Source organism: Ranitomeya imitator, chromosome 1, assembly GCF_032444005.1.
Source record: "Ranitomeya imitator isolate aRanImi1 chromosome 1, aRanImi1.pri, whole genome shotgun sequence".
Lineage (NCBI taxonomy): Eukaryota > Metazoa > Chordata > Amphibia > Anura > Dendrobatidae > Ranitomeya > Ranitomeya imitator.
The window spans coordinates 881,733,340-881,748,337 of record NC_091282.1 but is presented as its reverse complement, the minus strand read 5'-3'; the positions used below and the strand labels follow the sequence as shown (position 1 = coordinate 881,748,337).

The window sequence follows — 14,998 nt, the reverse complement described above, 5'->3', positions numbered from 1 at the left end:
TACCGTGCGCAGTGTCATCAAGAAGTTTAAAGCCCATGGCACTGTGGCTAACCTCCCTAGATGTGGACGGAAAATAAAAATTTACAAGAGATTTCAACGCAAGATTGTACGGATGTTGGATAAAGAACCTTGACTAACATCCAAACAAGTTCAAGCTGCCCTGCAGTCCGAGGGTACAACAGTGTCAACCCGTACTATCCGTCGGCATCTGAATGAAAAGGGACTTTATGGTAAGAGACCCAGGAAGACCCCACTTCTTACCCCGAGACACAAAAAAGCCAGGCTGGAGTTTGCCAAAACTTACCTGAGAAAGCCTAAAACGTTTTGGAAGAATGTTCTCTGGTCAGATGAGACAAAAGTAGAGCTTTTTGGGCAAAGGCATCAACATAGAGTTTACAGGAGAAAAAAAAAAGAGGCATTCAAAGAAAAGAACATGGTCCCTACAGTCAAACATGGCGGAGGTTCCCTGATGTTTTGGGGTTGCGTTGCTGCCTCTGGCACTGGACTGCTTGACCGTGTGCATGGATTATGAAGTCTGAAGACTACCAACAAATTTTGCAGCATAATGTAGGGCCCAGTGTGAGAATGCTGGGTCTCCTTCAGAGGTCATGGGTCTTACAGCAGGACAATGACCCAAAACACACTTCAAAAAGCACTAGAAAATGGTTTGAGAGAAAGCACTGGAGGCTTCTACGGTGGCCAGCAATGAGTCCAGACCTGAATCCCATAGAACACCAGTGGAGAGATCTAAAAATGGCAGTTTGGAGAAGGCACCAAAAGGCATCTAAAATTCCAGCAGAGCATTGTAAGAAACTCATTGATGGTTACCGGAAGTGGTTGGTTGCAGTTATTTTGGCTAAAGGTTGTGCAACCAAGTATTATGCTGAGGGTGCCAATACTTTTGTCTGGCCCATTTTTGGAGTTTTGTGTGAAATGATCAATGTTTTGCTTTTTGCTTCATTCTCTTTTGTGTTTTTTTCATTTAAAACAAATTAAATGAAGATAATAGCAAAGAATTTGTGATTGCAATCATTTTCAGGAAGAAACTGAGTTATCTGACAGAATTGCAGGGGTGTCAATACTTTTGGCCACAACTGTATTGTCCCCTCATCCCCATCTTCATCCTGTATTCTTCGTTTAATAGGCATTTTTCTGTGCCCAAAGTTAAAATAAGCGCTAATCCTATGCATGACAATGAATTAAAATTACACTTAACTATAGTGAGATTACAGACATGTCATTACCCCTGCAAAATGACAATTTATTTTAGATTTTATATTTGGGCAAAATCTTAAAGGGACTGTGTCACCCCCTCCAGCCGTTATAAACTAAAAGAGCCTCCATCTGGATGCTTTCTACATCTGCTTTAGCATAATTGCTCAGAGCAATAGTCCATCCCGGCTGGGATACTCTCAGTTTTCTTTGATACATACCATTACAAGCGTTATATGACTAAGAACCCAGTTGAGTTCGAAACGTCATCTGTATATACGCTTTCTACCGCATATATTTGCATTGCTGTCTGTTTGACTTGTATGTACACCAATAAATTGTTCCATGATTCACTTGCAAAATATTCCATCCGTGAGTGCGGTGTATTTCATGGGAAAACAGAGCGGAGGGGGCGGCGCCCGATGCCCCAGAAGGCTTGAGTGACGGCAGTGTGGCGTTTCCAGCAGGGGGGTTAAGACCTGCCTCCCTGTCTCAAGAAAGGTATTTTGGCAAAATTATAAAACGCTTTATTTTGGCAATAAATGCACCAAAAACTAAAAGAGCCACCTTGTTAGAATGCAGTATTACTGCAGCACATGGTGGCTCTTTTAGTTTATAATGGCTGGAGGGCGTGACAGAGTCCCTTTAAGGATACAAAACAGGAAAACATGTAAAAACAGACAACACACATACACCTTACCTTTTCTACTTAGAATATTAAATGTTGTGTCTAAATCCTTAAAAACTGATACAATTCTCTTATTGCCCTTTCGCCTGAGACTATGCTCTGTTTGCTTTTGTAACATTGGACTCCTAGTTTTCTCAGCATGCTGTGAATCATTGCCATCTGGGTTTTCAACTGGCAACATATCTTGAAAACCATCTTCCTCCTCTTCTACATTGTGTGGAATATCAGCATCTTGAGATGATGCCATTGGCTTTTCAATCTGTTCAAGGACCTGCTGTGTTTCCGCATCTTTAGTTTCAGTACCTGGTTCAACCCCTTCTCCAGTTCCTGAAGGAGCAACTTCCTGAGATACAAAAATACTTTGTCTGACCACAGAAGCATTACTCATCTCGGCATATACAGGCTTTAATGTATGTACCTGCACAGATTGCGTAACGGCTTCTTTTGGAGACCTGGTTTCCTTTTTTTCACTGCGTTTTTTCTGCTTCGATTTCGAGTTTGTAATTTGCAGGGTAGTTTTCTCTCCCGTGTTAACATAACCATGTTGTGTAGGTTTTGCCTTTACAGGCAATGTAAGATGGAAGGATTTATTTTTGCTTGACATTCCTTCTAAATCAAACTCTTCATCAGTAATGGCAGTGAATGAAATAGGAGGGGGTTCAGAGACAGCAGGTGATCTGGTTCAAAATATGAAAGAAACTTTATCATGCAAAATTGGTAAAACCGAACTTAAAATTCTACACAATTACTGGTAATCATAAGGTGGATATGCGACATTCTAAATAGTTTTTAACAATCACTGGGCACCATGAAAATTATTTCCATCAATGAGCAGTGTATTACAGAGCAAGAAATGCTAAACAGCTAAAGGGAACCAGTCAGGAAAATCATCCCGTCCAAACTGCTGGCACCATTATCGGACCCTGGCTGTATAATTGCAGTCAGGTATATGTTTCCTGAAACGCTCTGGCAATTCAGAGAAAATATATTGTGAAGACCCTCTCCCTAGCACGGTCATAAGTGACCGACAGATCTCTCTCCACTGATATACGAGGATCAATCACCTGCAGTGGTTCTAGGAAGAGCAGGCAGGGAGTAGAGCCAGAAGAGACAGTGTCTGGAGCTTCAAAGTATAATTTCACTGAAACACAAAAATATTTAAAGTTATAAATAAATATAATACCTTGCTGCAATCGGACAGCCAGAACGTGATTCATGCTGCCCGCGGGTTGGGCATCATAGCACACCTGACAGGATCAGTACAAAGGGATGCCAACTTTATAGCCATATTTGCAGGCAGAAACTACCTAATTTGATGCAAGTACTTCTGCATTAGAGAATTGGTGCACTCTATATACCGGTAATTGCTTAGATATTTGGAAATCGAGTCTTCCAGTTGACAGTTCTCTCCCCTTGAGGAATTTCTGACCACTGTGCTACAGAGACTACACCCTTCTTAGCTGCAGTCATAATTAAAGGTAGAGAAAATTAATTCTGCTTATTTGGATTTTTGGGCCTTTAATACTAGTAGGATGGGGCGTATATAAAACTTTATGGGTGCCTTTATTAATGAGATAGCTGCATAGAAGAAATTTAATAAGGCGCGAACTTGATCTGAAGAAACAAATGGAATCTGCTAAGCAGACGTGTATCGCTGATCCTACTAACTTGAGTAGGTCTCCTCATTTACATGTCCAAAGAGAATTGTTTGGGTTTTATAATAAGGAAAAGACTAGGAAAATTTTACTACATAAAGAATCGGCAAGCTTTGAAATGGGGGATAAAAACCAAGAGGCTTTTGGCCTTTCTAGCTCATTTATTATCCCGGGAGTGTTAAATTAAGAGGGTCTCTTCTGTTGTGATCAGTCAGTCAATGATTAAGAGAATTTGACCAAAATTATGGCCGAGTGAACGAGCCCTAATAGTTGAGAGAGTGCGGTCTGTGGGAGGGGAGAGCACAGAATCACACAACAACTTGTCACAAGTCAAGCGGTATGTTTAGTTACACTAAAGGTATGTTCACCTGGTGATAATCATTGCTGTGACTAGCTGGCACATGCTGGCAAGTCCAGCTATCTCCCAATTGTGACAGATTCCCCCCCTCCTTTAATGAGCATCTGTCTACAGACTATGAATACATAGGACTGGTGTGGGCAGGGGCAGCTTTCTGCAGTTTCTAAATCGAAGAACGCTGTGTGAAAACAGCTGCACCCAGTAAACTGAGTGATACATTGCAGGAATCAGGGTGTCTTTGCCTACATCAGGATGATCTCAGGTGAGGTAGCAAAAAATCTGCTGAAAGATTCCCTATAATAGTTGCCGCTTTAAAAAAAAAAAAAAAAAAACAGATTGCTTAAAGAATGCACAATGATGACAAACAAGCAAAAAAAAAAATTTTGTCCCACTTTTCTGGATGCAACTAAGCGATTTTTAAAACGCTAAAGTGACCCTACCCTCAGACTAATTTATATAGCTTCAGATGTGCACAAACGTCTTGCATTTCATTGGTTTCCAAACTGTGTGGAAAGAGGAGTCCATCATAAACTTAAATCTAATCGCAAATTTGAAAAGATATGGAGTCCTTGGTTGGATACTCCAGTGCTGCCCAGTAGTGTTGAGCGATACCGTCCGATACTTGAAAGTATCGGTATCGGATAGTATCGGCCGATACCCGAAAAGTATCGGATATCGCCGATACCGATATCCGATACCAATACAAGTCAATGGGACACCAAATATCGGAAGGTATCCTGATGGTTCCCAGGGTCTGAAGGAGAGGAAACTCTCCTTCAGGCCCTGGGATCCATATTAATGTGTAAAATAAAGAATTAAAGTAAAAAAATATTGATATATTCACCTCTCCGGCGGCCCCTGGACATCATGCTGGTAACCGGCAGGCTTCTTTGTTTAAAATGAGCGCCTTTAGGACCTGAGGAATGACGTTGCGGCTTCTGATTGGTCGCGTGGCGGTCACATGGGCGGCACGCGACCAATCAGAAGCCGGGACGTCATTCGCAGGTCCTAAAGGCGCTCATTTTAAACAAAGAAGCCTGCCGGTTACCAGCATGATGTCCAGGGGCCGCCGGAGAGGTGAATATATCAATATTTTTTATTTTAATTCTTTATTTTACACCTCACTATGGATGCGATATCGATACCCGATACCACAAAAGTATCGGATCTCGGTATCGGAATTCCGATACCGCAAGTATCGGCCAATACCCGATACTTGCGGTATCGGAATGCTCAACACTACTGCCCAGCTTCACATTAAAAGCTAGCATTGTAAAATTCTATTCCATAACTGTTGGGTCTCTTTTCTTCTCCTAACCCCCACCCTTCCCCTTTAGAATGTTGGAATTTGGGTTTAGGGGTGGGTTAGGGAATTTAACCCCTTAAACCCTGGAGCTTTCTTTGGTTTTTCGCTCCCCTTCTTCTCAGAGCCATAACTTTTTTATTTTTCTGTCAATATGGCCATGCGAGGGCTTGTTCTTCACAGGACGAGTTGTACTTTTGAACGACACCATTGGTTTTACCATGTCGTGTAACAGAAAACAGGAAAAAAAGCATTAAGCTACTTACTGGTAGCGGCATTTTTCGGAGGCCCATGACAGCACACGAGAGAGGGGATCCGCCCTTAAGGAACAGGAAACCTACAGATACAAAAGGGCGGCACCTCTCCCCATGCATCAGTTGTATTTCAGAGCCTGAGAGGACTGCCGCGGTTAGTGGTACACAAATATACAATATATACATTATATACATTTGAAACAAAATAACCCATTATTGTAATAAGACACCATACGTGAGATTTACATATTACGCTATATACATATCAGGAAGTGCTACCCCCACGTGAATAGGGAGGGAACTAAGGGTGCTGTCATGGGCCTCCGAAAAATGCCGCTACCAGTAAGTAGCTTAATGCTTTATTCGGACTCCCATGACAGCACACGAGAGATTTACAGAGATGTAAGCTACCTTAGGGAGGGACTATAGATTGTAGCACCCTTAACCCAAAGGAAAGATCAGAGGAGGACCCCAAATCCAACCGATAGTGTTTAAAGAAAGTGGAAGGGGATGACCATGTGGCCGCCTTACATATCTGCTCCACTGACACTCCAGATCTTTCTGCCCAGGATGACGCCATGGCCCGGGTGGAATGTGCCTTTAGGTTCTGCGGAGCTGGCCCCCCACCTGCTGTATAAGCTAGAGAGATAGTTTCCCTAATCCATTTAGCCAGTAAATATTTCGATACTCTAAATCCTTTCTTTGGACCTTGGAAGGAAAGAAGCAGTGCCCCATCCTTCTTCCAATTATCAGTAGCTGAAATATACTGAAGAAGAGATCTCCTGACGTCTAACGTATGAAGCTCCTGCTCTTTAGGATTAGAGGGATTAGGAATAAAGGACGGCAAAACTATCTCCTGTGATCTATGGAACCGTGTCGCCACCTTTGGCAGATATGCTGGGTCTGGTCTAAGGACTACTCTGTCTGACAAGATTTCAGTGTATGGAGGAGCTCTGGAAAGTGCCTGTATATCCCCTATCCTGCGAGCTGAGGTTATGGCGATCAGGAAGGCTGTCTTAAGTGTCAACATTTTGATCGAGGCCTCCTGCAGAGGTTCAAAGGGGGGTTTAGTTAGAGAGGACAGAACTAAATTTAAATCCCATGGAACTGTTCTGTCTTTATGCAGTGGTGTAGATCTACTAACTGCCTTCATAAACCTCGCTATCCAGTAGTTATTCGCTATATTACAGGAAAACAGGGCACCTAAAGCTGAGACCTGTACCCTAAGGGTACTAGGAGAGAGTTTCAACTCGAACCCCTTCTGTAGGAACTCTAGGATTTGTTGTACTGGCACCCCGTCTTGGATATTAAACTTTGAACAAGACAAGAACTTTCTCCAAGTCCTAGAGTAGATTTTCGTAGTTACTTGCTTTCTACTCTTTAGGAGCGTCTCCACCAAGTTTGGAGAGAAGCCTTTTCCCACTAATAGTGACCGTTCAAACACCATGCCGTCAAATGGAGCCCCGTCACTTGTGGATGGGAGATCGGTCCCTGCGAAAGCAAGTTCGGGATCTCTGGCAGTACCCAGGGGACCGCTACAGACATTGTCTTGAGCCAGGCAAACCAGGTTCTTCTGGGCCAAAAGGGGGCGATAAGGATGACTTTCGCTCGATCCTCCCTGATTTTCCTCACCACTAGAGGTATCAGGTTCAGTGGTGGGAAAGCATAGGCTAGTGGAAAATCCCATTTCATGAGAAACGCGTCTACCGCCAGGGGATTCTCCCTGGGATTTAGGGAGCAAAAAAGTTTTACTTTTCTGTTGTTTCTGGTGGCGAATAGATCCACCACTGGTTGACCCCATCTGCGGACGACAAGATTGAAAATGTCCTCGTTGAGAGACCACTCTCCCTGTTTTAACACATTTCGGCTGAGGAAATCTGCTGCCACATTTTCTTTTCCTTTGATGTGAAGAGCTGTCAAAGATAGAAAATTGAGCTCTGCCACCTGGAACAACCGATCCGTGATCTGCATTAAAGTTTCGGAACGAGTTCCCCCTTGCCGGTTTATGTAAGCGACCGCCACTCTGTTGTCCGACAGAATTCTGACGTGCTGGCCCTGCAGATATACGAGGAATTTTTTAACAGCCAGTTCAACCGCCAACAACTCTCTTTGATTTGATGAAAATGTTGTGAAGGGTTCCCACTGTCCCTGGACCACCATGTCCCCCATATAGGCTCCCCACCCTGAAGAGCTGGCATCCGTGGTTATCACGTGGGTGACATCTATCATCCAGGGAACCCCTGCTGATAAATTTTGTTTATCTAGCCACCATCTAAGGGAATTCAATGTTATCGGCCTCAATGTCAATTTTCCATTCAATGCGCCTCCTAAGGCTCTGTCATGGAACAGGACTTCATTTTGTAGGGACCTGGTGTGGAACTGAGCCCACTTAACTGCTGGGATGCAAGATGTGAGTGACCCAAGTAGAGACATTGCTTGCCTAAGTGTCATGGAAGGTGTATTGATTGCTCTTAATACAAAACTCTGAATTTGGTCCATTTTCTCTATAGGGAGGAGACACTGCTGTGTCACTGAATTCAACATTAACCCCAGGAATTTTTGAACATTTAGGGGCTGTAATTTAGATTTTTCAAAGTTTATGATCCAACCCAACCGTTCTAGTTTGGTTTTAGCAATCTCCCATTGTGACAGACAATGATCTACCGAGTTACCTACAATGAGGAAATCGTCTAAGTAGGGGACTATAAGGATATTTGACTCTCTTAAATGCGCCATAACTTCCGCAATTATTTTAGTAAACACCCTAGGTGCCGAGGTGATCCCAAAGGGGAGCGCTCTGAATTGAAAATGTCGAATCCTACCCCCCATTAGTATCGCTACCCTCAGGTATCGTTGGAAATCAGCATGAATGGGTACATGATAGTAGGCATCTTTCAAATCCACTACTACCATGAAACAGTTGTTGAAAAGCATTTTTATTGCCGAATTGATGGACTCCATTTTGAAAGTATGTTTCACCAAAAACTTATTGAGACCCTTAAGATTTATAATGGTCCTGTAAGATTTATCAGGCTTCTGGATTAGGAACAGGGGAGAGTAAAACCCTTCCCCTGCCTGAGAATACGGCACTTCTACCAAAACATTTTTGGAACAGAGAGTCCTCACTTCCTCTTCTAGGGCGAATTGTTCAGTGGGAGATGAGCGCCAGGGTGTTAACCTAAATTTGTCCTGTGGAATATGAACAAATTCCAGCTTGAGACCATGGGAAACAGTGTCTTTTATCCAAACGCTGTTTGTGATTTTCGACCACTCTGCCGAGAAATGCAATAGTCTCCCTCCCACTGGAATTGCCAGTCATTGGTCTTGTTTTTTATTTTCCGTCTGGTTACGGCGAAACATGAGACCTGTACCTCGCTTTCGCCTATCCTCCCATCTGGGACGATCTCTCCCTGGTGAAAAGGCTCGCTTTCCTCCCCGGTTGAACCTTCTTTTGTTGAAGGGACGACGGTATGGATTGAACAGGTTGGGAAACTTTTTCTTATCATCTCCTGCTTTCTCCAGGAGTTCATCCAGGGTAGGCCCAAATAAATATTCGCCTTTACAAGGGATAGCGCAGAGCTTCGCTTTTGCCTGCATATCCCCCGGCCAGCATTTCAGCCATAGGGCTCTCCTTGCAGCATTAGAAAGTCCTGCTGCTCTAGCTGCCAACTTTACGGAGTCAATTGAGGCGTCTGATAAAAAAGCCGCCCCCTCCTGGATTACAGGTAATGCTGAGAGAATGGACTCTCTAGAGGCCCCTTGTTTTAATTGGGTCTCCAACTGGTCCAGCCAGACCATCATTGACCTTGCCGTGCAGGTTGAAGCTACCGCAGGTCTTAAGGAGCCAGCTGCCATCTCCCAGGTTCCCTTCAGGAAGGTATCCACTTTCCTATCCAGGGGGTCTTTAAGTGTTCCCATATCTTCAAATGGGAGAGAAGATCGTTTAGCTACCTTGGCAATTGCTGCATCCAGCTTGGGTGCTTTCTCCCAGTTACCTACTGCTGGGTCATCAAAAGGGTATCGGCGTTTTTGCGCAGGTGGTAAGGAGCCTTTTCTCTCAGGTTTCCTCCATTCCCTATTAATAAGATCTTGTATTTTCTCATTTAAAGGAAACACTCTGCGCTTCTTTTGCTCCAATCCACTGAACATCATTTGTTCTTTGGATAGTTGAGGCTTGGGTTCCGATATACCCATTGTGCCTCTGACCGCCTTTACCAATTTGTCTATCCTTTCTAGGGGTAGGCAAAACCGAGCAGCGTCTTCTTCCGAAGAGGAGGATGATGCTGCTGAATTGTCTGATTCTTCGGACTTGTCCTTTTCCACAGACGAATCAGATGCCCACTCAGTTCTCTGCCTAGAACCTCCTGACTGTGAAAGGTTTTTAAAAGACTCTTTAACCTCCATTCTAATCATCTCCTTGAGACTGGCCGTAATAGAGGAGGATTCTTCGGCTACCTACGGGGATAAGTAAGGTAGACTAGAGTGTAAAATCTACATGCTATACCCCCTCCCCTCCTTCCAGAACCTCACCGTCTGCTGGATACAGGGGTCACATAGTTTTTTAGGGTGTGAGTCAGGCAAGGGAACCCCGCAGATGGCACATTCCCTATGCTTCGCCTTACTGACGTTTTTCCTTCCCTGCATAAAACACATGAGGGGAGACTAGTCACTAAGTGAACTTTCTCGAAGATCACTTACCAGTGGCTGCTCACACCCAGAAATACCGAAGCACGAGGGGGATCCTTTTTGACTGACCCTCCAGACCCCTGTCTGGAGGAGCTTCTGCGGCCCGAACCATCGCTCCTTTTTTCATGTTCCTTCTCCTTGGGTTTCTGGGATGCTTGTTCCAGCAGCACAACCTGCTGATCCTGATCTGAATCCATTTTCAGTAAATTGGAGCCAGAACCCGGGAACATGCTGCTGGAGCCGCCTTATAAGGCCCCTCCTTCGGTCAGCGCACCTTGCCCAGCTTGTTTGTTTAATTTTCCCGCCCCCCCGCAGCTGTGGGGAATCAATCGTCGCTCCGGAGGGATTGCGGCATGATCTCCGGTGGGCGCCGCCATCTTGGAGCCCCCGCGCATGCGCAGGAGCTCACCGATCCGGAAGACGTCGCCGGCTCCGCCCCCCGACGTCACCACAGCTTACAGCGCTTCCTGTCAGCGCTGCAGCTCTCGTGGAACGCCGAGGCCGGCCAGCTACGATCCGATCGGCGCCCCCCAGATGCCGCCGCGCTCCCCCCTGCTCCAGAGAGACCCACAGCCCACGGGAAGGGCGACTTACCAGACGCTGGCCCCGGAGACCGGACACCCCCTGGCGACCGCTCCTCGCTGCCTAGTCACCGCCGTGCCGCCCTGCCAGGGCCACCGTGACTACTTCAGGTACCCGCACCGGCCGAAGTGGGAGACCCTCTCGCCACCAGAATCGGTCCGGCCGGCCTGGACTCCTGTAGTTTCTATAGGCATCCAGTCCCTTCATGAACAGGAAACCAACTGATGCATGGGGAGAGGTGCCGCCCTTTTGTATCTGTAGGTTTCCTGTTCCTTAAGGGCGGATCCCCTCTCTCGTGTGCTGTCATGGGAGTCCGAATAAATTCAAAGTGCGGTGAAATTGCAAAAAAACTGCAATCCCACACTTTTTGTTTGGCTTTTTTTTTTTAACCTGCCATTATGATTCTCCAGGTCATTATGAGTTCATAGACACCAAACATGTCTAGGTTTTTCTTATCCAAGTGGTGAAAAAAAATTCCAGACTTTGTTAAAAATAAAAAAATAAAAATTGCGTCATTTTCTGATACCTATAGCGTCTCCACTTTTCACGATCTCGGGTTGAGTGAGGGCTTATTTTGTGTGTGCCGAGCTGACGTTTTTAATTATATCATTTTGGTACAGATAGGAGCTTTTGATCATCTGTTTCTGCATTTTAATGCAATATCGCGGCAACCAAAAAAACATAATTTGGGTATTTCGACTTTTTTTCTCACTACACCGTTTAGCAATTGGGTTAATCTTTTTATTGATAGATCGGGCGATTCTGAATATGGCGATACCAAATATGTGTACTATTCCAAAGACATACTGATAGGGAATTTAGATTGCGAGCCCCATTGGGGACAGCGATGATAATGTTTGAAAACTGTAAAGCGCTGTGGAATAGGTTAGAGCTATATAAAAATAAAGATTATTATTAGTACGTGTGATTTTATTTTAATTCTTTTATTTTGAATGAGGGCAAAAGCGGGGTGATTTGAACTTTTATATATTTTTTTATAATTTTTAAAAACTTTTTTTTTTGCATGCTTCATTAGTCTCCATGGAAGACTAGAAGCTGCCACACCCCGATCGGCTCTGCTATACAGAGGTGATGCTCAGACCGCTTCTATATAGCAGAATTGCTCACTTGCTATGAGCGCCGACCACTGGGTGGCGCTCACAGCAAGCCGACACTGACAATCATACAGGTCTAAAGGAGAACTCTCAGGTTGTCATGTCAAGACACCGGTGACCCGCGATCACGTGGTGTGCATATTTCCAGCCCAATGCCCGAGTCAGAGTGGATAGCGGCATTTAACTGGTTAATTCCACCTGCAGCTATTGCGGGCACATGTCAGCTGTTCAAAACAGCTAACATGTCCCCGCAAAGGGAGGTAGTCTGACATCGGTGTGGTATGATTACACCATGTCCCTGCTCGGACAAACACAGACATAACACAGTATACAGCAGGGGCACATTTATAAGATTATTTGAGCACATGAACATTTTATTTAAAACACATCCAATTGTGGAAATTATTATTATTCCAAGATCTATTTATTAAAATCAACTTTTTTTTTCGTGGGAAACCCCCTTTTACTCTCATATAATGGAGAGTATACAGCAGGGTGTACATAAAGTACACAGGGTATATAGCAGCTTGTACATTTGTACACACCCACACACAGATACAAGGGTCTGCAGGGAGAGTCATGTCTGCAGCAGCATGTACAGCAGGAGCTCTACTGAATAGATCCCTGCTTACTCACACTGCAAGCCAGGACCACCCATCAGTTTCCAAAGCTCAGAATTTAGAGTGATTTTGATGTGAAGCCAGGAGATCCTTAGCCAGAGATCATGTGACCAGCTCAGCTTCTTCTGATTTATAACATTCTACCTGAGAATCAGACATGTTTAATGTGACTTTTCCCAGGTTTAAAAGGGAACCTGTCAAACTTTAAATCCCCCAAAACATTAATAGGACAGAAACCCTTAAAAAAAAAGAAACCAGAGAATCTCGTTTTGATCCTAAAGTGCTGCTTCAGCAGGAAGAGATTTGTTTTGCAGTTAAAGGGAACCTGTCACCTGAATTTGGCGGGACTGGTTTTGGGTCATATGGGCGGAGTTTTCGGGTGTTTGATTCACCCTTTCCTTACCCGCTGGCTGCATGCTGGCTGCAATATTGGATTGAAGTTCATTCTCTGTCCTCCATAGTACACGCCTGCACAAGGCAAGATTGCTTTGCGCAGGCGTGTACTATGGAGGACAGAGAATGAACTTCAATCCAATATTGCAGCCAGCATGCAGCCAGCGGGTAAGGAAAGGGTGAATCAAACACCTGAAAACTCCGCCCATATGACCCAAAACCAGTCCCGCCAAATTCAGGTGACAGAGTCCCTTTAATTCTGGAAGTGCACTGGGGCATGACGATGCACTTACAGCTCCACAGCCTCCAATGTATTCCCTGACTAACAGCGCTCTCTCCTGGCTAATTGATAGGTCAGTGACTAGTGTACTCAGAGCAAAAGACCTGTCAATCAGCAAAGGAGAGGTGGAGTGCAATGGAAGCCGAGTAGCTGCTACTGTATGTGCAGTGCCACACCTCAACGAACTATCAGACAACTTCAAAACACAATTTCTCGCTGGAGAAGCAACACTTTTGGCTTCTCTCAAAGGGCAACAATGTCATAATGGTTTGGGTGGAGAGGGTAAAAGTTTGAGAGGTTTCCTTTCAGATGTAGGTAAAACTTTAGACACAGAAAATCAAGAGGCAACAACCCATTACTAGCTAGAAAATAAAAAATGTATACAACAGGCTCCTTGATACTCCACAACTGGCCATGGTATGTGGTCAACAAACTACTAAGGGATTCTGTGCCTTCTGTTGTAAGAGAAAAAGCAGTTTGCCTTTTTTAAGTCATACCGATTGCCCACATATCCAAAGGCTGAGGACTTCAAGAAAGCATCCAAAAAACCTATCCTCCTTGAATTCGGGTCATTTGACATTCTTTCAGAGTTCACGGTCCTAGAGAATTGAAATAAAGAAAAAAAAGTTTTATAAAAGATGTAAAAGCATGTATCATTGCCATGGATGCTGTATTCATTAATAATATAACCGTGGACAAGTACATTTTGGGCCTTTTAATTAATAGAAAACAATTCTAAAACTTTTTTATACATACTATTTTTAAAACAAAAAGTTTCCTCATCAGTTTGTTGGTCAAATAACAATGATACAAAATTTATTTTTGTAGAAATTTAAAGATATTTAAGTGGCCATTTTTGGAGACTCCTATTTAATTTTTTGAATAGAAAAAGTTATGTCAGGGCTTATCTTTTGCGGGACAAAGTGTAATTTTCAGTGGTAATGGTATGTTTGGCAAACAACTTTTCAATAAAAATTTTTGTGGACTAAAAAAAAAAAAAAAGAAAATTCTATCATTTTTTTTATTATTTTATTTTTATCGTGCTCACTGCTTAGAATATTTAGTTTCATTGTATGGATGAAGGGAAAAAAAATGAACACATTTTACTAGTTTTGCACAAGAAAAAAAAAAAATCACTAAAATATTCATTTTGCAATCAAATTCTGATTTTAATATATTGAACAGCACAGGGACTCCATGGTTAGAACTGTAGCTTTGCAGCAATGAGGTCCTAGGTTCAAATCCAACCAAGGACAACCTCTGCACAGAATTTGTAAGAGTTTCCTCAGTGTTCTCCGGTTTCCTCCCACAATCCTTATCATCACTCTCCTCAACGAGGCTAACAATCTAATGTCTTTAATTATGATGGCGCTATATAAGTGAGTCGTAATAAATATTTTCATTTAGAGAGCTCTGAGGTTTTTGTTTTTTATTGGCACCAAAGGTTTCATTTTTACAAGAATAAACATGAGAAATTGGATGGTTAATTTTAGTATGTCGATATCCCCATGTGAGACTAGACACTCCAGTTTAGGCACACGGAAAAACACATAAAGGAAGACATGCTACTTGATTTTTGGAGTGTAATTTTGGTTGTAATATATTGTGGATGCCATATCACATTTGTAAAGCCACTGACTTGTCAAAACAGTAGAACCCTCCTACCCCACCCAATTGTTCCCTCAAGAAATTCGTGTTCATGTGTGGCGAGTATGGACATGAAAATGAAAAATTACATTTGTTCAATGAAAAGGTTTCTGCAACATACAGATTCTAATTTTCTTTTGTTTATTGCAGCGCGTTACATTAAAGGTAATCATGACACTGTATTACTAGGTGGGGCTTTGGTTCA

The 14,998-nt window shown here is 43.5% G+C and overlaps 1 protein-coding gene across 4 annotated transcripts in view; it reads right to left on the bottom strand.

Moving 5' to 3' along the window:
• CENPC (centromere protein C) overlaps nucleotides 1-14,998 on the bottom strand; it is a 365,318-nt gene that overhangs the window by 174,448 nt on the left and 175,872 nt on the right. For all 4 annotated transcript variants that reach the window (XM_069743120.1, XM_069743122.1, XM_069743124.1 and 1 more), the window contains 3 exons: nucleotides 13,644-13,745; nucleotides 2,319-2,577; nucleotides 1,913-2,243 (listed from right to left, as the gene is read on the bottom strand). In XM_069743120.1, the coding sequence (XP_069599221.1) occupies nucleotides 1,913-2,243; nucleotides 2,319-2,577; nucleotides 13,644-13,745 (692 nt within the window). The remainder of the gene's footprint in view (nucleotides 1-1,912; nucleotides 2,244-2,318; nucleotides 2,578-13,643; nucleotides 13,746-14,998) is intronic.